The sequence below is a fragment of the Cyanistes caeruleus genome, chromosome 7 (assembly GCF_971803275.1).
Source record: "Cyanistes caeruleus chromosome 7, bCyaCae1.hap1.1, whole genome shotgun sequence".
Lineage (NCBI taxonomy): Eukaryota > Metazoa > Chordata > Aves > Passeriformes > Paridae > Cyanistes > Cyanistes caeruleus.
In genome coordinates this window covers 10,807,502-10,835,403 of record NC_141707.1, presented here as the reverse complement: position 1 = coordinate 10,835,403, position 27,902 = coordinate 10,807,502, and the positions used below count along the sequence as shown (strand labels likewise).

The 27,902-nt window shown below is 38.6% G+C and overlaps 1 protein-coding gene across 4 annotated transcripts in view; it reads left to right on the top strand.

The window, feature by feature from the left end:
- COL5A2 (collagen type V alpha 2 chain) overlaps positions 1-27,902 on the top strand; it is a 127,332-nt gene that overhangs the window by 68,497 nt on the left and 30,933 nt on the right. For 3 of the 4 annotated variants that reach the window (XM_086898424.1, XM_086898422.1, XM_086898421.1), the window contains 10 exons: positions 13,097-13,321; positions 16,091-16,123; positions 16,745-16,777; positions 17,389-17,442; positions 21,005-21,115; positions 22,459-22,536; positions 24,473-24,517; positions 25,026-25,079; positions 25,761-25,814; positions 27,250-27,303. In XM_086898424.1, the coding sequence (XP_086754550.1) occupies positions 13,196-13,321; positions 16,091-16,123; positions 16,745-16,777; positions 17,389-17,442; positions 21,005-21,115; positions 22,459-22,536; positions 24,473-24,517; positions 25,026-25,079; positions 25,761-25,814; positions 27,250-27,303 (642 nt within the window). In that variant the 5' untranslated portion in view covers positions 13,097-13,195. Of the gene's footprint in view, positions 1-13,096; positions 13,322-14,779; positions 14,794-16,090; positions 16,124-16,744; positions 16,778-17,388; positions 17,443-21,004; positions 21,116-22,458; positions 22,537-24,472; positions 24,518-25,025; positions 25,080-25,760; positions 25,815-27,249; positions 27,304-27,902 lie in introns of all 4 variants that reach the window. The other variant, XM_023930702.2, reaches the window with a different exon arrangement.

Genomic DNA, 27,902 nt, shown 5'->3' with positions numbered 1-27,902 from the left:
TGAATAGAAGTAGAGAAGTATTAATTCATGTGGTATTATGAATTCAGTGCTGAAGGCCTGCTTCTTGTGGGTGGTCTATGAGTATCAATTTGTTTTATTACATGCATCTAGTAACTGTTGCAACATTACTGAAAGCCTGAACTCACATGAAGTTTTGAAAGGAGCCAGACAGAAAGCTCCCTCCCTAGGAGATGTTCGCTAGTGTGTCAGCAGTTGACTTTGGGATCACTGCTTTAGAGCAGGAGTTACTTTGTAGTTCCAGGCTGGTGAAAAGCTGTTTTGGAGTACTGGCTGTTGATGGAGTGTTTGGGAGGTCTGGGTGAAGCACACGGGTCAGGCAGTTCTGCCTGGGATGAGATACAGAACTCGGGCTCACTGCACGTACGATACAATCTGGCTCATCACTTGGATCTTTCCTCGGTGTTCATGCAGATCAGTTGTGTCTCTCTCATATCTTGTAGCTCCACTGTGGGACACTCCTCCCTCAGAGTCCTCTGTCCTGAGCGCTGGTGTGTGTCTTTAGTGGGCTGAAATTGTCACTTCTTCCATGCTGCAGTGCATTTTATTTGAGAAAATTTGTTTGATTATAACAACCCTTTAATGAATTTGATTCCAAGCTTGCCAACCTGGTCAGATTAGTGATAATATAAAATAATATAGTGATGACATATTTAGCCTTGCTTACAGAAAAGACTGTTGGCAGCAGCTGCATGGGGCCGTTAGCCCAGACCACCAGGGGAGAAGAAGTTAGTGAGGTGGGGCATTGGCAATATTGCATTTCTTCACTAGTGTGAATAAATCTACCAATAGGAGACAGCGTTCTGGAAATTGTCACGAACCTCTGGTGCACTTTTTTTGATAGATGCCAGCTATTTCTAATCCTTTGGGAATTGTCCAGTAGGTAGATAGCTGTGTGAAAAACAGTTCCGGATCAAGGGAGTGAAAGTCAAAATCTTTGGCTGGCATTAACTGGAGAAGGCTCAATCTCCTGGTAGCTACAAATTTCTCAGAGCTGACTCTTCAACTCAGCTATGAATGCAACATCATATTTCCAACACTTTTCGCCAAGAAAAATTTATAGTTTTGGTGGTACCCTTGGCGACTGTAAAGTTCTGAAGGAGCTAAAAGATCAGATTTGGTTCAAAAGCTCTGTTAAGTGTGAATTATAACATCTTTAACTGATTAATTGAATTGCAGTACCAAGTAGAAGAAAACACATTCATTTGCAGAGATGTTCCGGTCCTGCTTGACACAAAAATGCAAGTAGTGACCCAGGCAATAAAGTCACTTCTTAAAGGACTTGAATATAAATATCTTACAGGCTTTGAAGAACCAAGATAATGATCTCACTTCTGTCCTTTGATGATAACAAGCATTGGTCTTTACTGTTACCTAGAGTGTATTCCAACATGTTCTGTATTTTGCTGAACTGGATTAATATTTCTGAATTCACAGTAAAAAACAGTCAAATGATTGTGTATTTAAGGTGTTGTGAAATACTTCTTGCTACAGAATTACCAATACTTAAAAAGTCTTGTCAAGCAGTTCTTGCATGGGGAATTGTAATGTTAAGGTATCTTCTTGCTGTAACACTCAGATGTGTGAGGTGGTGAAGTAAAGCAAGTATTTGGCTTTTCCTTAGGGAAAAGGTTTCGAACAAAGAATTTGGGGCTTGAATGGAAAAGCTGAAGTGGAAGGGTTTTGTGGTTCAAAAAATGAAAGTATGTAGGAACCTAAAAAGATAGGAAAGGAGGGTACTTTTTGAGGAAAAATAAGACCTTCAAAGACTCTGGTGAGCTTGTGATAAGCTGGAGTTTATTGGAACCAAACAAAACATTGAGCTTCCCTAGGGAGTGATAAAAAAAATACTTCAGAGATTTGGTCAATGGACTTGCATTATGTTTTTATGCCAAACTGCTGTTTCAGACACATTGCATTGTTTTAATGCAAAGCCAGCAATTATTCCCTGTTCAAATAGAGCCCACAGGGCCCTAAAGTGGACCTCTATCTCATTTATGAAAGTCCTGAACTGTAAGGTTGAAACAAGTGATTGGAGTGTTTCTTGTTGTTTGCATTGCAGTCTTACATGTGTGTGAAAGATGCAATTTGAGATGCATTTCTTGTACCACAGATAATTACTTCTAATGATCCACTGCATTAGAGAGAAAAAAACCCCCAAACTATGGTGAAAAGTGTTTATAAGGAGTTGACATGATGCATCATGAAATTTCAGTGCCTCTAAATGTAATACAGAAATGATTTATATGGGATTAAAGCCCACTGACATTAATAAGTGTCTTTTGATGCCACTGGCTCTGTCCCCAAAGGTTTATCATTTAATGGCACTGAAGACTTAAGTTAAAAAAAAAAGCTTTTTTTCAGTTGGGTTTGTGCCAATTTCTTTGAAACCTTTTCTCTAAGGAAAAAAAACCAACTTACTTGTTTTATTTACTATCATGTAAGTTTGGAGATAGCTAAACTAAGACACTTTCACTGTTAAACTGAATCAAAGGTACTGTGCAGGATTCCTGGCTTCCAGCTGGTGATTTCCACTTCAGAGCCCAAAGTTTGGTGATGTTAGAGTCCAGTTTTATGTCAGGGTTCCCCGTATTGTTCATACTGGTTACTGAGCGAAGGCCAGGTTTTGATACCAGCAATAGGATATAGTCATGCTGAAGTGCCCACATACCAGGGATTTTTCCCTAGAATTGATCTTGAGCCTAATGTTTGAGTTACATCCCTTAAACAAGGATGCTTCTCTCAGCCACACATAGGTTTCCATTCTTTTTTAGAAATGCTTTATTTTATCTTTTGTGTTTTACTCATTTACACAAACCTAATTTCAGCTCCTAGCTCTGCTTTGGGAGTTAAGTGGTGCAACAAGATGTCAGTATTCAGAGTCTTTGATTTGGAAAAAAATGTTATTATAACTTGGATGCTACCTCCTTGGGCTATTAAAGGCTCGTATCAAAGAAACAATAGTAGGGTAAAATTAAAAAGATCTGAAAAATAATGAAGTAGTTTTGAAAGGAGGAAGTAAGGGAAATACTAAGTAGATTATGTTCAAAGCAAACAGTAGCTGGAGGTGATGACGGCTGGTTTGTTTTAAACTAGGCATCCCTACTTGAATTTTAATTAATTCCAAACTTTTTAGTATGGATTATTTGCCTGACAAAGTTCATAATGCTTCCTCCCTGAAGTATGGAATGATATCCAGTGATTAGGAGCAGAAGAGCCTGCAGAAAAGCCTTTCATTTCCTCTGTCCCAGAAACCATAATCCTGCAGCAGAGCAAAGTAATGGCTGGTATGTATCCATTTATCACTGCTATGCATCTAAATGACAGGGTGAATAATATGTCTTCTTTGCTGACATTTTTCTTTTCTTTTTTTCTATTTTTAAACATTTGCATGGACCAAGAATTGGGATAATGCCAAAGACAAGTTAAAAATTAAATGGAAATAAAAATGTATAACTTTATTCCAGTGCATCAAGCAGTGCACAGAGTCTTCAGGTGGCAAAGATACCTGCAGTTCTTCTTTCATAGCATTTTTCTCACGAAGTTAATGTTGCCATTTTCCACTGTTGCATTAAGGCAAAATAAGAAAGTGGGTTTTGCTTAAAATTCCTTCCTAAATGTAATGAAGTTATGCAGCATTCTGAAAATGGAGTGAGGAGTTTCTTCACCTGACCTATCTCTGTTCTTCTTCCAGTGGGATTTAAAGTACGTTGGTCTGCACATATGAGTCGACTTGAAGCCATCCTTGTTGCATTGTATAATCACCAGCCTGTGCTAGAGGGGAAGCTACTCTTAAATAACTGAGTTTTCCCTTGCCAGCCTGGATGAGTTGGGGCAACCTTGAAAAAGTCTCATGACTCAGAAATGCTGAAAAAGATGGAATTGGGTCAGGTTAATGAAAACATTTTTATGCAGCTTGACTTGGATTTTTTTACAAGACTTTTATTGGTATGAGGTTCCCACTAGCAAATCCCAGTGGGTTTTTTGACTGAAATAGGTGATTTCAAACATCCTGAGAATGAAAGAAAAGGTTTTCAAGTTATGTAGCTAATAGAATGACCGTCCTTGGTATTTCAGTAATGAAATGCTTTCCAACAAAAACCCAAAAAAAACCCCATTCAAAAAACCCACAATCCACATTGTATAAGAATTCCTGAGCAATGCTAATGTCTTGCTTTTTATATTCAGTTTTAAGGATTTTTTTCATCCTAAACCTTTATTGAAATAAGCTGAGCCCTACTCACTTGTTACTTACTAACATTGTTCCTTTCACATGGTGAAAGGAGAAAACTTCTTATTGCTCCTCTGTCTCTTCCTCATGTACATGTGTGTGATTATCTTCAGGATTACACTTGAAAACTAGGCTGCTCCTTTAGAACCTTCCTCCCTGATGCTGTGCAGAAAGCAGCCAGGGTGCCCTGAGGGCTGCCAAAGTCTGTTCCATGTCAATTTGGAACCAGAAGTTGCTGACTGAGCTGTCTGAACTGTGGTAAAGGTAATGGTGGCAGAAAAGAAACAAGAGGCTTTGTTCCTGAAATTTTTGCAGTTTTTTTGCTTACCATTCTTCTTTTTTAATTTCTTAGAGGCCCAGAATTTCAGCAAATGAATGGCTTTGCTGTACAGCAAAACCAGCATATTATGAGTACAGCTTTCCAGCAATACCTTCCTACTCCACCCAAACACTGGGTAGTTTTCACTTCAATTTGAAATGCTGAGCCTCTTGGAATGCAAGGATTTTTGATTGTGGAATTGAATTTTCTTGCTAATTACAAATCTTTATTTTTAGTTGAAAAACAGGGTGATACTAGCCAGCAAGGATGCATTTAGGGGATTACAGGAGTCCACTTTGCAAACCGCAATGCAGAATAGCTTTGTGGAATAAGCAATGTGTAATGATAGGTTTCTATTGAACTTTGATGTGTATGGCTTCAAAGAATGAGGGTGTTTGGGCAGCAGCAAGTGTGTCTCTTAGATATAATAAGAAAAGACATCCATATGCATTTTTTGTGACTTCAAAAGAGCTAAATTCAGCAAAACAAGGAAGGCAAACCAGTTATTTTGCAGTGCATTGCTCTTTCACCAGTTAGATGCTGAGTATTAGAGCATACATTAAACTGGAGCAGTGGAAGTTTGAAGATTTGGAATAGATGGGTACAGAGAAGAGCAGACAGAGCTAGGGGCTGTGTATTTAATGCATTTTCCCCTTCCCATTGAATTGGTTAAATCTCATTGCCTTCTATGAGATGACTGGCTTGGTGCACAAGTGAAGCTGCTGTTTACTTTTGGCTCAGCAATGCTTTTGACACCATCTCCCGTAGCATCCATAGACAAATTTGGGAAGTATTCAGTATGGGACTGAACAGGTGGATAACACGGTGAGTGAAGACCTTGTGGGACTGTTGAGTTCACAGAGTAATGGTTGGCAATTCTGAGTCCAGCTGGTGGCTAGACTGTGACATTCCTCAGGGATCAGTGTTAGAAACATCAAGAGATGGTTATTTTGGAACCTGGCTGACACAGTGCGGCCTTACCCTGCATGGTTTGTTCCTTGGGCCATAGGTTTCTGACTGACTGGACAGCCAGCATGGTTTCTTGTGATTTGTCCCTAGATTTACTACAGGATTCCAAATTGGCTGTGAATGAAAATTGTGTCTCACTTATAATGACACAGGAAGTAACTGAGAGAATTTTCTTCACAGCCAAAATGCATTATTTTTACTAATTCACAGCAGTCCAAATCTGGCTTTTGGGAAGACCAAGATCAAACATTTATGGATTCCAGAACAGAAAGGGAGCCAAAATAGACCATAGAATAATATTTCATTTTTACTGTAATCTTACAATTTTAGACTTAAGTTTAGAAATATGTGCAGTTCATTATGAGTTGATCACATTTGCTTTAATTTCCAGTAGCAGCAAGTTGGGCAGAATTTCCACTGTTGGGTTATGTTTGCTTTTAGAAGGTTTCAACTTATATTTTAGGAAATGTGCTAATTACAGGTTTAGTTTTGTTTTAACTTTAAAGACAATGCCTGCATTGCTGAACTTGTGTGTGTTCAGCAGTGCCAAGCCCAAGCCCTGCCTCCACTGCCTGAAACGTGTTTGCTGTGTGTTCTCTTTGTGAGTTTCCCACCAAAAGAATCTGATGTTTCTCTGGGACCAGCTTGTCTTCATGCAAATGAAGTGATTCCTCTTAAAAATGTCATCCCTTAGTCAAGAATGTGCTCCAACTTTTTGCTTATAAAACTGAATGATCTCTGTTGTCCCAAACCTCTTTTGACATAATAAAACATAATAATTGCTCATGATAAGCACTTTGTTTAGGCTTTTTCTGCACTGAGTCAGCAGTAGCTGAACTGACTTGAACTACCTTGCATGACAAAGTCCAAGCAGAGCATTTGTTGCTGTGTGGGCTCCAGCAGAGACCAGGGACCCTGCTACTGACTTCAGCTTTTGACTGATTGGCTCCAACTGCTGAAATCTGCAATAGTGTTTTCTCAGGCATGCCCTGAATGCCTCCCCATAACAGTCTCTGTGCAGCCTTGGAAATTGGGAATTAATTTTATTTACTGATACATGCTGCAGGCTTGAATGAAGTCATCTGAGAGTATTTGTATAAGCACTGCTGGCATATTCAACTCTCTCCTTCACCCTATCCTCCTGCAGGCACCCAGCAATGTGCCCAGCCAGCCTACTTGTGAACTGAAGTAAAAACAGAGAAAAGGAAAGTTAAACATGTTTATATCTAACCTTGTTCTTGGGATAACTCTAATGAGTTAGTTTAACTGAGTGCTTTTGAAATGGACATGTCCAAGACTGGGATAATCAAAAGGAAAGGATGAGTGTGAGTAAACTTCGAGCAAGGTTGCTTCTGCAGAGTTTTCTGCCTTGTCTAGGATGTATACAAGGGTTGAGTCTTGTTCAGCACTCAGGACCAGTGAGGTTAAGATGCAGATACAACACCATGATTTGCTTTTAGGGAATTGAATAGTATGATAAACATTGAATAGTGCTGTGGGACCAATGAGAGAAAGCCTTTTTACTAGAAGGGATCCCAGTATATTCTGCCTTTTGTATTCAGCATGTGTTGGATCTTGGAATAAAAACATTATTCTTGATTGTTCTGTGCTGGAAATGAAACTTATGAATAAAAAGGCAAGCAAAACTTCTGTTTACCCTGATGTAGATAGAAATTCATGATCCTGTGGGAAAAAGAGGAAATAGGGCCACCAAACCAATTGTAGGGTAGTATTGATTCCGTCCAAGTAAATGTAGAAGCAGTTGCATACTTCAGATATTGATTTACAATTAATTTGGAGGTTTTTAGCTGTATCCTTAGCATAGTTTTTTTTATTCTTTCCCCCCATTCAGTCAAAATTGAAATTACAATGCTGAGTGGAAAACAGATTTGTTTGTTTATTTATTTATTTATTCACAATTTTCTGAAACAAGAAACAAACCCCAGGTACCAGGTCACACTAAGAGAGTCCTTTACTTGAGAGATTATTTCTTCTCTCAAGTCAGGATATATTGTTCTGCTGTTGCTTTCTGCTTCTGGACTGTTGTTTAGAGCTTGGAGGCTGGGTTTTCTTGATTGGTGAATCTCAGAGGGTGAACTCCTCTGCCTTAGTGCCAGCCAGAAACAGCTGGCCAGATGCAGTGTATGGCTTTAAGGATGGTCACAGTAATTTCAACAAATAATTCTCTTCTTGGGAGCTGACTTGCACCTCGATGCTTCATGGTATTTATTCATACTTAATGGCATTTGTGGCCTCCACAGGAAAAGCAGTTGAGCCTGTAATTTTCCATCTGAAAATACATGTTTTGAAATTATCTACTTTATTTAAGAGAATACCCTGGAACTTTTCTACTTCTGAAGACTTGTAGCTCCTTGTCTAGAGAGTTGACCTCCTCAATTGAAACTCACTTACTCTAAAGCATTCAACATATTTTATTCTGTAGAATGCTGTTAAAAAGGCTTATTAATTGTCAACTTTGCAAATTACCCCCTAGGATTTTTTTTTAAGCAGAAACTCTGGAGGATGGCTTAACCCTCCCCCACCTCTTTGCTTAAGAAAAAGTTCTGATGAAATCTGGTTTCTTACAGGTTTGTGTTTTAAGCTTTGTGCCTGTATACATTCCCATAAGTATAATGCAATGGATTTGTTCTTACCCACTTTTTTACAAGGGAGATTGGACAGTAACTTGGAACTCCATTCTCTTCCTAAATGCTTATGTGCACAAAATGGGCAAAATTGTGCATCAGTTCAGTCTTTCATTAGTGAAGTATTACAGGTTCATCCTCATGTATGTAACTCTACTTATATGAATTCTCTCTTTTAATCATTAGTAACAAGAATTGTTCCTGTGAAACAAATGCAAAATAGATTTTATGTTTATCAGCACTCCTGAAAAACTATGATTTTCAGAATAATTGTTGTTTGCATTATAATTTGCAAGTCACAATAATTCTATATATTAGTATTAAAATTATATCTATAATTATTATAAAAGTTAACACTTTATTGCCACTAAAAAAAAAAATTACCAAAATATAAACAAACCAGGAAATTTAATTCTTATTTGAGTAAATGAGAGGGTTTGTCCCATTGATTTAATGGGATCTGGATCAAGCCCTATATTATTGTTGCAGCAGGCTGACAGTCAAACATTATTAATACCAAGCTCCTCTTGTCCCTGTCTTGGCAGTCTGTGCGCATGTACAAGAGTACATCTGCAGAATGGTTGTTAGCACATATCATCTTTCACTTTGATTTGCTTCTGCACCTCTGCTTTGTGAGTCAGCAGGATTAACTTCTGTAGTTCATATCTCAAAACTCAGCTTTTCATTTTCTAGCTTTTTAAACTTTAGAACCTCGGTATCTGTGTAATCTTATATTTCCCTATGCTTTTCACAAACTAGCATGATGATGACAAAGAGAGGATAAGAAGACCCCTGTGCAAGCTGTTTTATTTCCAACCCTTTTTTATTAAATAACTGTACCCCTTCTGTTCCAGTCTTTTTGTGTTAAGCAATGCGAAAGAATTGAGCTTTGGTTACTCTATGCATCAAGAAGCCCCTCCTGGCAGAAGAAAACCTAAAACTGACTGCTTTCACTACCAATCATCATCTTTTTTGCTTTTGTTAGACTGTGTTCTCTACCACTGTAGGTCTGTCAGCTTCTAGACTTTTTTAATTAGCACATTTGGTAGGACTAGTAAAAATGCGATGAAAGGGAGCTGCTTTGATGCCAAATCCTTTTCTTTCCCTTGTCATGTCTGCAGAAAGCACTCATATATGCAGGCTGTGCTTGTGCCATTTATTTTCTTCAAGTAGGTCATTGAAAGATGTATTCCTGTCCTTCATATACCTGCCATCACCTCAGCTGAGGCAGTCGTGGTTCACAGCTTCTACTTTTGATGGTGCACATATTTGTGGTGTCATTTTCCCTTTCTTACTATTTGTTCTGCCTTACTTTGTCCAGCCTTACTTTTCTTTTTCCATGTGCAAGATGTGAACCAGGAATCAGTGAAAGCAATATGAGCACAATAATGTGAAGCAAGTAACTTTAAACAGCAACTGAAGCAGAAGTAAATTTCCAGGTGTTGCTTTTGAAATCATGTGGTGAAAAATTGAAGTTATTTAATATGCTGTCTTTTAAAACCCCTGTCCTGCTGTTGGCTTGAGAATTAACCTTGAGATGTACTTGAAATGAAAGCAAGCTCAGCACAAGCACCCTAAAGCAGAGGAGGCCTTACACACCTGTGCATGAACTTTGACACTTGCTCATGATGACTGATGGACACTGACAGCCATCTAGCGGCTGGGATGACATGTTGGATCCTCTGTCCCCTTCCTCCCTTCCCAGTAATTAGTACAGCTTCAGTGGTGACATCAAACTGGGCCTGGGCATGTTAGTGCCATTACTTCCAAGCTGCTTGTGTAGTCTTTGTGTCTGAGGATCCAGTAAATTAGCTGTAACTGATGTTTTGCCTGCTGATAAATTTTTTCTTTAAAACTTTAACATAACTCCAACACATCAATATATAACAGAAATAAATTGCATTTTACTTACTGTACTTCGCACAGTAAGTAATCCTCTTTCTGAAGCTCATGGATGTTGTTGTGTAAGCTCATGGATGAATGTTGTATTTCCCCTACCTTGCCTTTTATATTTGCAGACTGCTTTGAAACTCGGTGGGCTTGAATCCTGTCAGTTCTTTAGTCAGGCCCAATACCAGCTTTTTTAGAGTTGTACTTTTTTGTTGGTAAAAAAGAAGTTGGTTAATGGCCTAGCAGATCTTTTGCCTCATTAAAAGTTTCTGAAGCTGCTTCTCAAGCCGCTCAATACCTTATGTTATGAATGTAGAGGTAGAAAGAACATGTGATATATAAAGAGTTTGTAACTTGGTCTCTGTGATTAAAACAAACCTGCAAACTTCCAAGCCAGAGGGGAAATGGTAGAATGATTTCCTTTGCTGCCTTTGCCTCTCTGGGTGTAGCTGGATAACATGACTGCAGTTCAGGCCTGGGAATAGAATGCCAAAATGTTCTTGTGAAATGAGTTGGCTTTGAAACAGCTGCCCTTTCCAGGTTACTCTTTCAGTGTAATGCAGTCACAACAGAAAGAAAAACTAGGAGCACCAAATGTAATCAAAAGATGTACCTTTGTGTTTTCTGACAATATTAAGGGGTGGTATGTTTTTGGTTTTGGTTATTTTAATTACCATTATATCTGCAATCTGATAGGGAAGCAGACTTCTTAGTAGCTTTCAGAAGTTGGTATGTGCTTTCCCCCCTGCCTTTGTCTGCCTCTTTCCCAGCCACTGAGCAGGACCCAGGCAGAAGCTAGTCACCATCTGGCTCAGCTCTGATTTGCCAAAGCAGTTGCTATGTGGTTTATTTGAAGTTATGACAGAATGCTGACTTTGGGCTCAATAACTTAGAAATTTCATTTGTGCAGCTGATGCTCTTTTGAACAGCACAAAGAGTTCTGTGGGTGATATGTTAAAGAAGACATAGACCATATGCCAGACATCTGGGGGGAAAAGGCTAAATATGTCAGACAGTGCATTATGTCATGCTCACAAGGGAGAAGTGAGAAGAGTGGTTTCCAAAATACGATCTGCAGTTTGGAAAATGATTCTCACAGTGTCATAAGTGGACTGTACAGCACACTTGGTTGATGTCTTTACTTCACACTGAAAACATTTCCTCCCAAGCTTCTGCAGCACCTCTTCGAGTCATTTTGTCTGTTGCTGTGAGTAAGTGATTGAAGAGAAGCTGACCTGGTGAAAATTTCAATTTGAGTTTGTGTTAGAAAGATGTTAGTGATGGCAGGCAACAGTTAATGGCACATCTGCTCCCTTTCTTCAGGCTTTGACATTCATGGAGTAACTGGGCTTGAGATGAGGCACGAAGCTGAAATTCCAAATCTGCTCATATTTATTACTTTGTAATTTTCTGTTTACATCTGGTTTAAATTAGGACAGAAATGTATAGAACAATGAAATTGTCTTTATGCTTAGAGCTGTTAATTTTTACACTAGTCACAGGTTTGCTTGAACAAACAATAGTTATGATCTTTGATTAGGAGGATGTGTCCTGTATATATAATTGACCCTACTCCCAGTCTTGTATCAATTAGAAATTAGACCTGTTTGGGAATTTTCAGTAGTGGTTTTAACTGGATTGTCCAGTTTCAAAGATATTTTTGGTAGCAGGGATTTCTGTAGTCAGATGGAGCTCCCACCCACGTAAGATGAGTCTTCTCGGCAGCATATTGGGGGTCAGGAGAATAATTTTGGGACTGTGAGTGACAGCTTTGCCGTGTGTGACTCAGACACTCTCCTGGCGCTAGGATTCTTGGTTTGCAAGTTGTGACACATGGTCTAGGGACAGCCTGGGGATGATTCTTTGGTTTTACAGCTGCTTGTTCCTTTAGAGGATGAAATATTCATTAGGACAAAATGAAAAAAATATTTTCTTGCTGCTAGGGCATTCTGTGAAATGTTGGATACACAAGCAAAACTTCTACTTTACTTGTTTTTTGTACTCTTTCTCAGACATATTTTAATTTTAGAGGAAGATAATGAGTTTTACTCACCTCATGACTAAAAAAAAAAAAAATCCAAACATATCCAGGATGTTTGGCTACAAAGCAGGAAGAAAACAAGGGCAAAGACTTACATATGGGTAAAATAAGACAAATGTAAGTGCGATTGTGTGAATAACATAGAAAGGATGCATGCATAAAAGCCAGTCCATACAGGTCCTGTATAAATACTGACTAAAGATGGTCTTTCATATGTGCTTAAAATATCTGAGGGATATTTTGTATGTAGTCAAGATATATCCATGACAGTATCATGTGTGTGCTGGGTTAATTATGTTGGGCCATGACCAGCTGGATTATAAAAACTGGACATAAATTATGTGAGGAGCCTCTTGTTACTCAGCTGGTAACACTGCTGCAAATACCACTGCAGTGGGTGCTGCTGGTGCCTCTGGACAGCAGGCTGGCTCTCCTGTTCAGATTTGATTCTCTGTGTTGGTATTTCCATACACCAATAAATAAACCTCACCCAGTAAATGTGATGGTCTCTTTTTCTTTCTCCTAACTGCTGCCCTGTCTGTTGAACCCTGTCCCATCTGGCTGTGTAAGCCAGCAGGGAGCAGGCAGCATGTGCTGTTCCAGAGAGAAGTGTCCCTGGTCTGACCTCTCCAATGCCCTGTGCTCAGCTCTTACACAGAGCAGGGAGTTGGCAGGAGTTCCTCAGGGCGGAGGTGACACCCCACTGAGCAGAATGACATCCAAAGACTCAGGAGACAAAGTTCCTTTGATACTGTGGGGGAATTGGTGACTATTTTTCTTGTTTCTGACCAAGAAATAAGGTGGTAATATAAGAAAGACACATATCTTAAAAGTCCTTACCATCAGCTTCAGCTATGCTGGTGCAATTTTCTCTGTGTATGTGATGCTAGTTCTCATCTCCAGGTGTGCTCTTTTCTTGTCCAGTCCCATTCCTTCAATTTCATAGTTGGACAATGTCTTGTATGTGCTCTCCTCTGTTCCAGGAGAAGATGGTGAAGAAATAGCCTGCACTCAGAATGGGCAGATGTACCTGAACAGGGATATTTGGAAGCCCTCACCATGCCAAATCTGTGTCTGTGACAATGGAGCTATTCTTTGCGATGAAATCCAGTGTCAAGATATGCTGGAGTGTGAGAATCCCCAGGTGCCCCCAGGAGAGTGCTGTCCTGTGTGTCCCCATACGTCACGGGACTTTGACCCCACCATTGGTAAGAACCTTTTCTAGTTTGAAAGGAGAGACAGCCCAAAGAACTAGGAAGCTTGTGATATTGGAGTTGCTAATGCTATTTTTATGGTGAAAGTTTAAGTCTGAAAATGGTGGATACTTGGCAGTTATCATCCCTCTTGGGCTGCCCCACAGCTGACTCAAAACAGTTTGCTTTAGGCTATGAGGCTGATATAAGCCCAAATGCCTTTACAGCTAAAAGATTGATCTGAAATCTGTCTTGGTATTTTGAGGAGGTTGAATTCTGGCTTCTTTTTGTGGTTCATCTGATAGTGAAAGATAAGTATATATATATATAATAAACATACCAAGATAAGTATATATTGAATACATAACTGTATATAGTAAGTGCATTCTTTCAAATGCCCAATTCAGCAATCTTCTAATAAATGTAAACAGTAAATCTAAAATGTTTCCCCAAAGTGAAAACACGGACCTTTTTGTGAGTTATAAAAGAAGAGTGAAGTATTATGAACTCCCTATTTGCATCTTTTCTGTTATATACCTTGTAGATTATGTCTTTTCCAGTCCAGTTCTTCTTCCTGGAGAGACTCGGGTAAAGGAATACCCCCTCAATTTTCCTAAAAGAATTTTTTTTTTACCTTGCAATTAAAGCTAAATAATACTGTATATTGAATTATTAGAGCTACATTCAATGTATAATAATTAATTTCTTCAGGAGATATAATTGCTGTTGATCAGCTTAATATTGAACAAAGTAATGATAAAGACCAAAGCAGGGACTTGTGTAATTGAGCAGTGCAGCAAGATGTGGTGAGCACTAATAGATGGTGCATCCTGCTCTGTTTTGGGATGCATTGGGCCAACACCAGCAGGCTACACCCAACAAATATAAAAACAGTATGGATACATTCCCAAATTCCTTGCTATTATTTGAGGTGTTAATAAAATATTTTTCTGCAGGATTTTTGTGGGCCTGAGTATGGCTATATGGCCCTGAATGCATGCCCATGCATACCTGCACTACAGGTACTACCTAAAGAAAAGGTCTAAAATCCTTCTATGAGCTCTGTCTAATGAAAAATACTCTGTAATATGTTGTGGATCCATCAACAGTTATTGTTGGAGTAAGTAATAAAGCTTCCCTTGACTTCCTGTCAGTCATTAGGCCAGTGTCTGACAATTCACCACAAGATGCTCTGCTTTCCCAAAGTTTGTTTTGTTATTCTGTACAATGAGGAAAAAGGCTGAGAATCAGAGTATGTTTTTGCACAGTGTTGTGATTCCTCAGACCTGAACCAGAGAGTATGTGTGTCCCTGAAAACTCCCCCAGCTCCCTGTAGGCAATGCACCATCCCCTCTGCATCCAGGATCAGGGATGGCTCTAGCTGTAGCACCTTCACTCAACTCTTACTGTATTCTGTCTCTCAGAGTACAATCACTAATTTCTACTCTTTTCTTCTTTTGTCCTTGCTCATAGGTAGAGGAAGAAAGGTAAGATTTCCTTGACTTTTTATAATGTATTACTATTGTTAAAAGGGAGTTAAAAGGCTCCTGTGCATCTCCTTGAAGTGTATCACAAAAGATATACATGATCTCAGTTAAAAATATGTAGTTCTTTCTCTTGGCCTTTCTTGGTGGCTAGGGAGATTGCAGTCCACATGAAAAAATGTTGGGATGCGGGCGGAAATCCGGATCTTAATATAGAAAATCCCCTGGCTGAAAATCCCTGCTGTCTCCATCAAAGGAATTCCAGTTGGAGTAGTTTGGTTGTATCACCTCTAGCAGTGCCACAGGCTGAGGGAAGGGACCATTCTGTCAGTAGATGCTGAACTGTTAAAGCTTGCAGCTGGTTTTTGTGCTGAGGCTGAGCTGCCCAGTGGGCAGGAGGTAGCACTGGAATTGCGTGTCCTTGCCCAGAGCCACGGTTCTGTGGGCAGCTCTTCTCGCTTTGTGTGCAATTAAACAAAGGGAAGACCTGTTCTTACAGAAGAAATTAAAACACATTCCCATAAATAGTCTTCCAAGATAGTAAGCAACTGCAAGAAATAATTGAAATAACTTTTAGATGATCAAGTGCATGCACTCACCAAAACTGAGTGCCCTGTATGCAGAGGTAGTTTATGGAAAGAAATGGACTGTACCCACCTTGTTATTAATTACTTGATAAGCAAGGCAGGAAATTTTTTATCTTTGCAAAGTCCTCTTTTTTTGCTAAAAAAACACCGATAGGTCTCAGCCCAGTTATTTGATGTAACATGTAATCATTGTTAACACATTCAGCTCAAAGAAAAGAAGTCAATTGTCAGTTGCTGTTGTCCTTCACTCTGAAGCTATGCAATATCATTGTCTTCTGTCCCTAGGCTGCAAATGGATTTCTGTATCCATTTGATGATCCATATTTTAACTCAGTATCTTGAAGAAATGGAATCTAAATACTGCTCTAGGCTCTGTATTTCACATGAATCAAATAATCCAACAACAGAACTCCAATGTATCTTCTAGCACTTTCTAGCAGTTCTAACAGAAAAAAATTGTATTTGTTTAGTTTAATCCTTCTTTCAGACAGTATTTGTACAGCTAGAGGATAATGTTAGTTTATGGCCTTCATTTAATCAGTGTCCACAGTCATTAAAATAATATGGATTATTTGTCATAGTTACTTTAATTTAGTCTTGTTGTATTTTTAAAGAAGCCTTACTCACAGGGATGGTATTGGTGAAAACAGTACTGTGAACTGTACGTTCACTTCTTTTCTGGCATCTGATGTTTTGGTATTTTTTTCCTACAGGGACAAAAAGGAGAACCTGGAATAGTGCCACCTGTAAGTCAATATTTTCTTCATCCATCAGCACACCCTAGAAGTGCAGATATTAATGCTTTAAAGTAGAATTGCAGCAATGAAGTAAATATAACAAAACCATACAGCCTACGAATGAAAGGAGTGGAATTAAGTATGCTGCTTCATATATGTAACATTAGAAATTCCTGTTAGTTCTTCTGCCATAATCTTTATTTTTATGGTTAGATTTTTGTAGATGTACAAGTGTACAATGGTAAATTAGTATCTAGAAAGGGGTGAAATAAAATTTCATTATCTATTTATTCCTTTCTAATGTGAAGAGAAATATTTAAATAATGAATAAGTTGAGCCTAAATTATTGTAATTCACTTACTTGTTAAATATTTTTTAGTGGAGCAGTGGTACTTCTAAGATTTTGCTCACATTGCTAATAAAAAGACTCCAAACTGGAAAAACATAACCAGTGGACCATAACCATTTACTACTTCTTTTTCCCCTACCCCCAAAAAGCCTTTTTACTTGCTTGATAATTTATTGTCCTGCCTTGCTATTTATTTGTTTCTCAGTAACTGATTTTCTGTAGGGCAGTGATGACAAATGCACCCATGACACGTGGTGACTTATTTATATTCCCTGCTCTAGGTTTCAGGCATACGAGGCCGCCCAGGACCAGCCGTGAGTACTATTTGACCTCCCTTGAGGCATCTGCCACTTTGTGCCATGTCTGGTTTGTGTTGTGAGGGTGATGTGAAGGAGGATTCTTCTGTGCCTCAGTGCCATATCTGCAGAGCCATAATGGTTTTGAGGGGGTGAGAAGATGATGGGATGACCAGTACCAGGTCAGCCCATGCCCAGAGTGAGTGGACATCTGAGGCTATTAGTGCCAGGTGGATGCTGGGGAATGCCTCTCCAGCAGGGCCCAAGCACAGGAGCAGGAGGAGCTGCAGGATGCTCCGTGCTGTGGCTGAGGGAGGGCGTCTCAAACCTGTTCATCTCCACATGAAGAGTGTCCAGTATTCAGGAAACCTTTGCTGAGTTAACCTGTGGAGCACATGAGAGATGTGACCATTTTGTAGATCTCTGCATCATGGTTCTACTCCCTTCAGGCAACGTACAGTCGAGAAGAAATATTGAATACTTGTTGATTATAGCGGTTTTCTTCATAGTGATGTAGAAAAAAACCCCACAAATTATTTTTCAAACAAGCATTGGATTTTGTATTTTCAGAGCTTTATTAATCATTAGTCACTTTGCAAGAGACTTAATATTTTTGGTCTTTCTTTTAGGGACCTCCAGGCTCACAAGGTCCACGAGGAGAACGAGGACCAAAGGGAAGACCTGTAAGTTATTCAGTATCTCAGAAATAAAGTACCTGAAGCAACCTCAAAAGATTAAATGGCTTTAAACTATTGCTATGTCTTCTAGAATTACCAAAACTGTCATCGTATTTTCCAGGAATCAGGTAACAAACAGGAAAACCTTTCTATTTCATCATTGTTTGGGTAGATTGAAACATGAATATTTTGAGAAGTGGACAGAGGTTTAGCAGTAATTCCACCAAAGCCATACTTTGTCAACATTCTCAGACAGAACTGGAACATGACATTCCCTTGATAAAGCTTGATGGCTGTTTGCTGGTGACTGCTGTGCAGCCGAAGCAGTGTGAGCTGTGTGGCTCAGAGCACTGCAGAAAAGACAAAGCTCAGAAGTTAGCAGGAGTTAACATTTGACTACATTTATTGGTATGCTGATGAATAATGTAACCAGGATTGCTCAGTGGAAATAAAGACTTCATAGGAGAATTTTGGTGTCTGCATGTGGAGAACCACAGAAAGGCCAAAAAGGAGTGCTTGAAAATACCCCAGATGACATGTTCCCATTGAAAAAGCTAGGTCAAAGAGCAGAAGCTTCTAAAAGCAGATTTGGGAGTTGAATCTTTGTAATTTCAGTGTGGATATTTTCCCTTCCCTCAGGCGAGAGCAAGCCAATACTGAGGTTAGGCATAGGCCTAAACCAGTCCCCCTTGCCCTGTTGCCAGTGGGTGCCTGTTGTCTGTAGATGGTAATGACGTTGTTTAAGCAGTGCTGGAAGTTTGTAGTCTCTTTGACAAGTGGCTTGCCAAGCCACTGCTGCTCTTCAGATCTCCTGAAGACATTTGTGAGAAGAATGAGTATCAAAATGCTTAACAGAACTTTGGGAGTAGTTGTGCAGTCTTGGGATGCACAGAGAAACCTTGACTTTTGTTTTCTGAGACTGTCTGAAGTGCTTTCCTAATGTGCAGTATTGTCATTTAGATGCTAAATAAATCCTGGTTTTCTGCCATAAATCCCTTGTGTCTCTACAGAGTGGTGGCCACAAGCACCTCAAATCCCAAAAGGCTGTAAATAGCTATGAGTCCTTTTGACACAGGTCATTATTCTGCTTTCAAGGAATAACAAAAGATTGCGAAGCAGTCGGTTCCTTTGCAAATGTTCCATCAGAGGTTCTCATGAGCTGTGTGTATGCCAGAGTGTGGGTCTGAGACCAAGAGCACTGCTCTCAGAAACACAGTGACTGCCAGTGCAGGGGGGACTATTTTTACTTGAGGAAAAGAAAGGTGCAGTTTATATTATGGAAAAAAAACTCCCTTATGGAGCAGATAACCATGTACAGACTGCCTATGTAAAATTAATCTGGTTAAATACATTACTGACTGGGGATGTTACTAATGCACTGAGCACATTTCCAAGCTGTTTGTTTATTTCTTCAGACTGTTTTTTGTTGCTCTTTAAAGTCCGACTCCTCCTGACTAGTGAGCAGAAAGAACCCAACCTTGCTGTGATCTTTTACAAAAGCAGGACCCTTGGATGTAAAATGAATTCAGGAATATTAGCGTATTTTTTACACCAGATTCTTTGTTAGTGTAACAGTGAGAGACAGCTAGGGGGTAATATGGCTGCATGTTCAGCATGCAGCTAGGGAGAGGGAGTTTTGGAGCATGATGACATTTTAGTTGTTAACAAATGGTCTTTTGAAGACAGAAAATAAACTTGGACATCCTCAGAACCATTCATATGTTTTTCTTTCCATGTGGATTTACACTCAATTTTACTTGCAGTAGCAGTTTAAGTAAGTAGAAGTTTGGGAGTGTCCTATCATGAGCTGCTTTTTCCTTTGATTTTATTACAAGCAAAACCTTTAATTGTTTCCTGACCATCAGCAGCGGTGGACCAGAATGAGAAAATTGTGCGTTTAAATGGTGCCATCTCGTGGCATTTGTGAGAATGTTTTTCTTTTTTCCTCTTAGTTTTTCTTTTTCTTTTTTTTTTTTTTTTTTTAACCTTACTGGCCTTATACCGGAGAGAGAAAATGAAAGGGCTTTTTTCTCTACGTATAAATACTGCCAAATAAATAAAATTATAATCAATATTTTATTAAAAACCCACCAAACTGGTTATATACCACTTGCTACCTACAAACATGCATTTTGATGACTTTTTTGGTTTTGAGATATGCAGTTCTGTTTTTTCTCTTGAAGCGGCTTGAGTTTTGGTGACTAAAAAGTAAGTCTTTTTCTAAAAATAAATTAAAAAAGGCTTTTTCTCTACTAGATTTTGTTAAGGTGTCTCATGTGGGTATTGAAAATTGGCAATCCTACAGAGACTTGCTAAATTCTTTATAGGCAGCTGTAGTTTTTTGGTTTTTTTTTTCTTTTTTTTTTTTTTTCTCTAATGCTTCACTTTTTTTCTTTTTGTTTTGTGAGCAAACAAATAAGATATCTCATTCTTTTCCTCCTTGGGACAGTCAGCAGTCCTAAGTTTGGCAGTGTGTACTTGTGTTCATAATATATATATTTTAGAATGAAGCTTTGTGCTAAAAACTTCTGCTTCCATCCAACATGCACAGACTTTCTCATTTGTTCAGAATGCCATCTATTCACAGCACCTTCTGTGAACCATACTGGTTCAAACCATACCACTTCAGACATAAATTCCACTGAAATACGTTGCAGACACAGTCTTCACCTCACAGGAACCCCAGTAGTCTGTCTGATTGTTAATTGTGTTTGAAAAGATGACTCAGTGAGCCAGGCTTCTAAAATTTTATGTTTAAGGATCCTTAAAACAGAAAAATCTCATTACACAGTCTAAAACTTTTCCTTGCCTTGGTCAAGCATTTTATTCTAATGAAAAAAAATAATAACAAGCACTTCAAAGTCTGTATTTATGATTGAAGCATGTCTGTATTGGCCCCATTACTACTCATTTTCTTCCACTAATGTTTTATTAGCTACATCCACATTTAATTTTAGTTCTTATATGAATTTAGTGCAGTTTAGGAATTAAAAGTGGGAGCCACATTAAAATGAGAGCCACAGGATGGGTTCTAACCTATTCTGTAAATACTAGCTAGAGGTGACTTCAACACAGGTAACTTTCCCCACATTTCTGGCATTATAACTGTGTTGAGAATTCAGCAGTGGTATGAACTGGCTAAACCATTCATGATGTCAAGTAGGCTGTAAAAATCCAGCATTACTCTGGAGTTTCCTAAGCCTCTGTGTATATTTACACTTATCTGAACTGTACATGTTTTAGAAGTGAATTAACTTCATTCTATATGGTGTGCAAAGCCAAAGAGGTTTTGAAGAATAGTATACTCTACTATGGAATGATAGGAAGCCTGAGTTTCTAAAAGAAACCTGTGATAGAAATTGCTACAGTTTACTTAGGTGTTGGATTCATGATTAATTTCAGTCAGTGCTTCTGATCTGAAGGTGGAAACAGAGCTTTAGGGATGTTGTTTGTTTGAAGGTCTTTCTTTAGAAATACAGATTTATCCCAAAGAGGCAGGTGGTTGCCAGTTACAATGATTTCAGTGAATACCTTTGCACATTGCTGGCATTCCTGATTTTCTTTTTAGGGTCCTCGTGGTCCTCAAGGGATTGATGGGGAACCTGGTATTCCTGGCCAGCCTGGTGACCCTGGTCCTCCAGGGCATCCCACTCACCCAGGACCAGATGGAATAAGCAGGGTAAGTTCTACATTTGCTCTAGCTGAAAGTGGAGTGTTGGACCAGATCCATGTGATATAAAAGGGACCTTGCCTTTGGTTCCATGACCATGGAACGCTGTCCATCGCATCCTGTCTTCCAGTCACGAGGGGCAGCAGCTAGAGGCACTGCAAATTCTGCCAAAAATAGGGACAAGTTCAGTGTGAGAAACCTGGGAAAGGATGTGCCTTTCACAGCAGATTTTACCATCTAGGAAAGCCAAGCTGTTCTAATCTAGAACAACCACAAAGGTTCTTTCACTTCAGCCACCCAAGGGGTCTGAGCAAGAGTATGGAGGAAATGAGTGCACCAAATTAGGAATACAGGAAAGTGACAATTAAGATAGATGCATTATAAATAACTAATGAGAGCAACTAAAATGTGGTTGATTATACTTCTTGCTGGAATTATTCAGACCAACACTGAGAAGATTAAGTAAGAAATTGTTTGTGAGAGCAAAGCTAACCAGCCATAAATACAGATAAGGTATTCTGCAAAACTTCTTTTTTCTCCTCCCCCTTCTATTGGACACTAATTGTGGTTGATAATTAAATACATATTTGAATTTGTCAGGTGTATTCAGTTACACATTTATTGCTGTTTTGACACCTGTTTTGATTTCTCATTCCATTGTTCCTGAGATGTTACTGAAAACAATAGTTATAGTGACAAAAATCTGCAATATCCATGTTAGGCCAATAGCCTGCAACTTTGGGCAGCATTTCCTGACTTAACCACATTTCCCAACAGTTCTGGATCCAGCAGCCTCAGCCCAAGTAAATATCTTCAACACACAGGAATCTCTTAGAATCACAGAGGCACCATAATGGAGGCACCGTTATCCTACATAGAATTCCACAGAAAATATGGAAGAAAGGTGTGGCTGGAAATTGAAAACACTTTTTGTTTGTATTCTTGTCTCTGACCTCAGGCAATCTCCAGCCTTTAGAAAATGTGTTTGGGTACCAATCTACTGAGGAACTACCTGTAAATGTTGGGAGATATGAATCTATGTTTGAGCTTTTGATGTTCTCAGCTCCTGTAAGCTCTGGCCTGGCCTGCCAATGAGGCTCTGGCTCTGAATGAAGCAAAATTAAACTGTTGATTTCAACTATTTGCTTGCATAAGGAGGAGGGCACTGGAGTTTCTTTCTTCTCTAGCTTATTGGTCTCTGTGAATTGATAGGAACAGCAGTGGCTTTCAGCTTTGCTGGATAAGGGCAAGATGCTTAAAAACTGTAATTTGTCATCATAAAATTAACTATGTTTCCATTTGTAATAGCTCACAATGACTCACAGCTAAAATCACCCATCTTATTTTTCCAGCCCTTTTCAGCTCAGATGGCAGGACTGGATGAGAAGTCTGGACTTGGTAGTCAGATGGGACTGATGCCTGGTGCAGTGGTAAGACCACATTAGCCCTGTGCTGTAAAAGAAGATTTGCATGCCCAAAAACCCAAAAGGGAATTCATCCTTTACAGCTTCCTGTGACTCTAGAACTTGGAAGTACAGGATATTCTAGTAGAGTTTTGCACAGTACCTGGGGAAAAAAGTGTTTTTGTTGAATGACAGCTGCTTCTCCCACCTCTATCTGTCTCTCCTTCTGAAATATAGCAACTATTAACAGTAAGGTACTGGAGGAAAACACAGCTCCTCTTTTGTCACGCAGAGTGACTGGAAGGTGTCAGGTATAACACAAAGCAGAATAAACAAATATGTAACTTCTTTTTACATGTAACATCAAATCAGGGATTTTTTGGTAGTAATTTGAAAAAATTACTTTCAAAACCAGCTCTTAACTCAAATCTATACTTTGTTATTTCAAGACAGACTTCCTGTTTCTCCAGTGGGTCCAGTTTTTTCTCACTGTTTAAATATGCCCTGTACTTTGAGTGCACTGGGGACATAATGGTAACATTGAATTTTTCTAGTGTCTCTGAGAACTGTTTCACCAACATAAGTTTTCTCTTCTGGAACTCCTGGGGCTGTTTCTTAATAATACCTCTCTTCACATTTGAAATCTTGAAAATACTGTTAATATCTTTGCTGATATTTTTAACATCCATTCTGAAGAAAATCATCCTTTAGTGATTGTACTGTCCATGAGTTTGCCCACCTGAATCTTATCCATGTCCCCGCTTGTAGCCTTCAAAATCAGTTCCAATACCATATGAAAGGTTCTAAAGGTAATTCGATAATTTGATACTTTTTCCTAGGACTAACTTTTGCAGTGATTTCTTCAGAGAACTGTTTGATGAATGTCTCTCTTCAGTGAATTTGCTTTCTGAACATAAAATGATTTCTTCTACAAGTCTGTCCTACTTTGTTCTTTTCATTGTTTCACTTAATCCTTTCACACAGTTTTTTTTCAAGGTGTTGCATCTTTTGTACCCCCTCTTCTCTTATTATTCTCAAATATGATTAAATTTAATGTTAATATATCTGTGGCCTTACACAATGTCTGCTAAAGTCAGTTGGCACTCGCTCTCTATGGATTGATTGATCATATCATGTGACATTCTTTTTTCCTTCTCTTGTAAGCTGGGTAACTGACAGCTGAAAGACTGTTTTGTTTCTAATGTTCATTACGTTTTTTTTTTTTAAATCGCTAACTCTTCCACATTTGCTTTGTAAAAATTAGTAAAAAAATATTAAATCTTGAAATTCTGTCAAAGTGAATGGTTGTCTTGTAGGTATTTTTTCATTCCCAGAACCAAGATAATTACTTTAAAACAATATAACGTTTATTTCATGTTACAAGTTACAATTAGGTTTGAGATTGTTCCTAAAATTCCCATGACACTTTCTAAGGGACAATCTGAGTTTTGTGTAACTAACCAAAATGATTTGGAAAGCTCTTTTGGTGCTTAAATGTAGGATACATTTAAATACGTCCCTTCATTACTGCTTTTCAGCTCATGACAGAGAACAAGAAGATTAATTTATTTTGTCATTGATTCCATTATGAGATTCATCTGAGTAATGACATTCCTTTCAAGTGAGGACTATTCCCCCCAACTCTTACTTTGTTACTACATTTTTTCATGGAGCTAGGCAGAAAGTTCTGTTATTGTGATTCCAGAGACTGTGAGGTTGCATGAAGCAGCCAAGTCCGTATTTTCAGCTGCTAATGAAATTACACTCCTGTGGCTTTTGGACTTCGAAGATTTCATTCAACATGCATTTGTGTTTCATAATTCCAGTTTTCTGAGTGAAAACCTTTCAGATTGTAGAAATGCTCTGTAGAAATGGTCGCTATAAGGCCATTTTGCCCTCTGTAGGGTGAATCTTAGTTGGGAAAGGTTGTTTCCCAATGTGTAACAAGTTGTATGTTCCACAGGGTCCAGTGGGTCCAAGAGGTCCTCAGGGTCTCCAAGGAAAACAAGTGAGTGCTTCACCCCAGGGGATTTAATTGGCCAGAGCTGAAGGCAGAGCTCGTAGTGAGCGGAGTTTGTGATCTCTGGGGCAGTGAACATCCTCAGTGACTTGTGGCTGAATGCACCTTCATCCAGAAGGGATTTTAAGCAAGGGCTCTGCTCCAGATGGACTCTATACACAGGAATTGGCTCCAAAAGAACTGTTTATTAGATCTTTAACAGGGTTTTAACCCAACACGTTTTTTAATGAGTGAGCAGCAATGAAAATGGAGACTGTTCTGGTTTTGGTATTGGCAGGGTGTAAAGTTTCCAGTGGGGTTTGTGTATGGTACAGGATTTATCTACAGCCTGAGGGGTTTCAGTATCCAACTTTCACTCATATGGAAATGTGAACTGATTCTGAATTAGTATCCAGACTCTCCCATAGGCTGTGATTTTCCTAGTCACGGATTTTAAATTAAATTCTTATAGTTGCTTTTGGAATTTGTAACTGTACTAATTGTTGGTTAATTTTAGGGTGGTGCTGGCCCCACAGGCCCACCTGGTGAACCTGGGGATCCAGGGCCTATGGTAAGACCAATAAATGCAAACATTGCTACAACAGAATGGCAAATTTGCTGTACTTTTTCATTTCAGAACAGATTTTTTTATGTTGTTTCAGCTGAAACTATTAAGTAACTTCAATGAAGAGTTGTGGTGTTCAAAGCATGTTGTCCTGTATCAGTGAATTTGAGTTGTTTTGAATGTGAATAGCAATGATTATATTAGAAATATTACATTCTTTTATATTAGATTATAGATTATATTATATATATATATAGATTATTATATTATATTAGATATATTACATTCTCACTTTGCCAGCACAGGCCTGAGGATGGCTAGGCACTGTTATAACCATACCTGATAGTGTAATTTACACAAAGGATGATGAGAATATTATTTTTTGAGGCAGCAAAATGGTTCAAAAGTACAAGCAAGAGCCAGAGATTTGAAGCAACAGAAACTGTGATTTTTAATGTTTTGGGGTTTTTTCCCTAAATGATCCATCCTGTATTTTCATATAATATAATGCAGGTTTTCTATTGTCAGGATGGTTAGAAAGACCACCACAAAACTGAGCAAATGTGCTTAGGCATAAAATCTTCCTTGTTCTACATTAGTTTTTGTAAAACCAGACTTAGAAATGGAGTAAATAGATATTTAAGTGATGGCTAAACTGACTTCTCAACAAAAACATTTATTTCTTAGGGGCCAGTTGGTTCTCGTGGGCCAGAGGGACCTCCAGGCAAACCTGGTGAAGATGTAAGTTTGTTATTCTTTGTATCTTGTTTTATTTTTAATAAAACAAACATTGGCATCTGTGAGACAGTGACTAACCAGCAGATGTGCCTGTTCTAACTACTATTGTCTGCTTTCCTTTGTAATTGTGCTCATTAAATCCAGCATCACAACTGTGAATCTTGGCAACCATCTTCCAACCCCTCCTTTCCTTCCTTACGTCTCATCATCATACCTAAAGTCTAAGCACCATCTCGATTTCTTGGTCAGTAAGTTTTTAGCTGAGGTAATCGTTCATGAAATTAAACATAATAATAAATCACAGGGGGTCACTTGGAGGCATCTCGTCTCTTTTGGGATTGCATATTGGGTTGGAAGAGCTCTAATGGAAGCATACACTTGGTTCTGGACAAGATTTTAGTATTTAATTTCTTAAAAAAATTGATTATGTTCCTAATGGATTTTTTTCTTTATCCATATATGCATAAATATATATGTCAAATGTATGTTTTATATACATGACTGTATATGTATACTGCTCGATAGTAGCCTTAGACCTTACTGGTAGGTGTATGTTACTTGTTTGCAAATCTCACTAAATCCATCTGAACTGTAATTTATAACTTGGAAATTAGTTAGAAAACTTCAGATGCCATTTTAGTATAGAAATTAATTGTGTAACAGCTACCTTCCTGTTAAACTGTACAAGGGTTTTTGAGAATCCTTGGCAACAGTTAACTCTCAGTGCAGGGAGGTCAAATCTTGGCCCTGCTCTAAGAACTTCCCCCATTTCCATTGTTTGGGTGTCTTTAATTGCATTTGTGAAGCACTTGGCCTTCTCTCTGACCTGAAACTGTTTTCCTGAAGCCTTTCATATTCCCGCATCCTGGTGTCCTGGGTGTATTTGAACTGATTGACACACATAAAGCAATATTTAGCTGTGACTATAGAGGGCTTTGATTCATCTTCAAAATATACTTGTTTGGTTTCACCACATTGTTTTTCCTATTGCAATACACAGAAATAATCACTGTCCTAGAATGAAATTATACACATATTAAAACATTTAAACAGGAGAGTCACAAGCTACAATGCAGATAGTTTTAAATTCCTGTTCCAGTGGGAAGTAATAGCAATTTGATGCTTTGTGTGAAGATGATAGAAGGTTGCCTCATTAATTCCCAGGAAAACCATCTCCTGATGACTGGGATACATTGTGGGCTCAGCCTTCAGTTTTCCCAGTTCTTGGTTAAAAACCCTTTGTGAGTTAATGTGTCTAATGCTCATTTGCTAGGCACATATACAGTTGATTTATATCACTGACATTGTTACAGCAAAGAGAGGATGCATAATAATGATGTGAGTGTCCTTATTTGTTTGAATGGAAGAATGATACAAAAAGTCAGTTTTTCAAATTTCCTGTTTTAATGTGTTCCTTTTTATTTTTCTCTCTCCTTAGGGTGAACCTGGTAGACCAGGACAATCCGGTGAGCCTGGATTCCCAGGATCTCCCGTAAGAGCACAATTATATAAGTTTTAGCAAAATAATCCTATGTCATCATATGATGGTTCCTTATTGCTTCATCCTGATGTGACTCATCAGTATTGCTTTTAATTATGAATGCAAAGTTCTGCCATTCAGTATCTGAAGGCCTTGTCTTACCTTACTGCTGGGCTCCAGATCAGTGTTTGCTTTGTTGCTGAAAGGAGCTGTTGTTATCTGAGATTTCTGTTCTGGATTCATATCACCAATATTCTGACACAAGACACTTATCTCCCTTCTGTTAGCCCTTCCAGAGAAACTTGGTAGGAAGCTAAGTGCGAGAGAGCTTTGGTTGAATTGCTAAATGTGTTTTGGTAGCAGTTGTTTATCATGTTTCTGGACTGACATATTCTGAAAGAACGAGGCAGTTTGCAGGTCTGAGTTTCATTTTAAGTGATTGCTCTGAATTTTGATCTCAGCTTAATTAATATTTGTCCATATTAACTGTCAAAACTTGGCCTGCCACTTCATTACTTTTGTTGAAATTTGAAGCTTGATCACACAACAATATAAATGATAAAGCTTTTAATGTCAATGAAAATATGTATAATGCTGAGAATCAAGGCTGT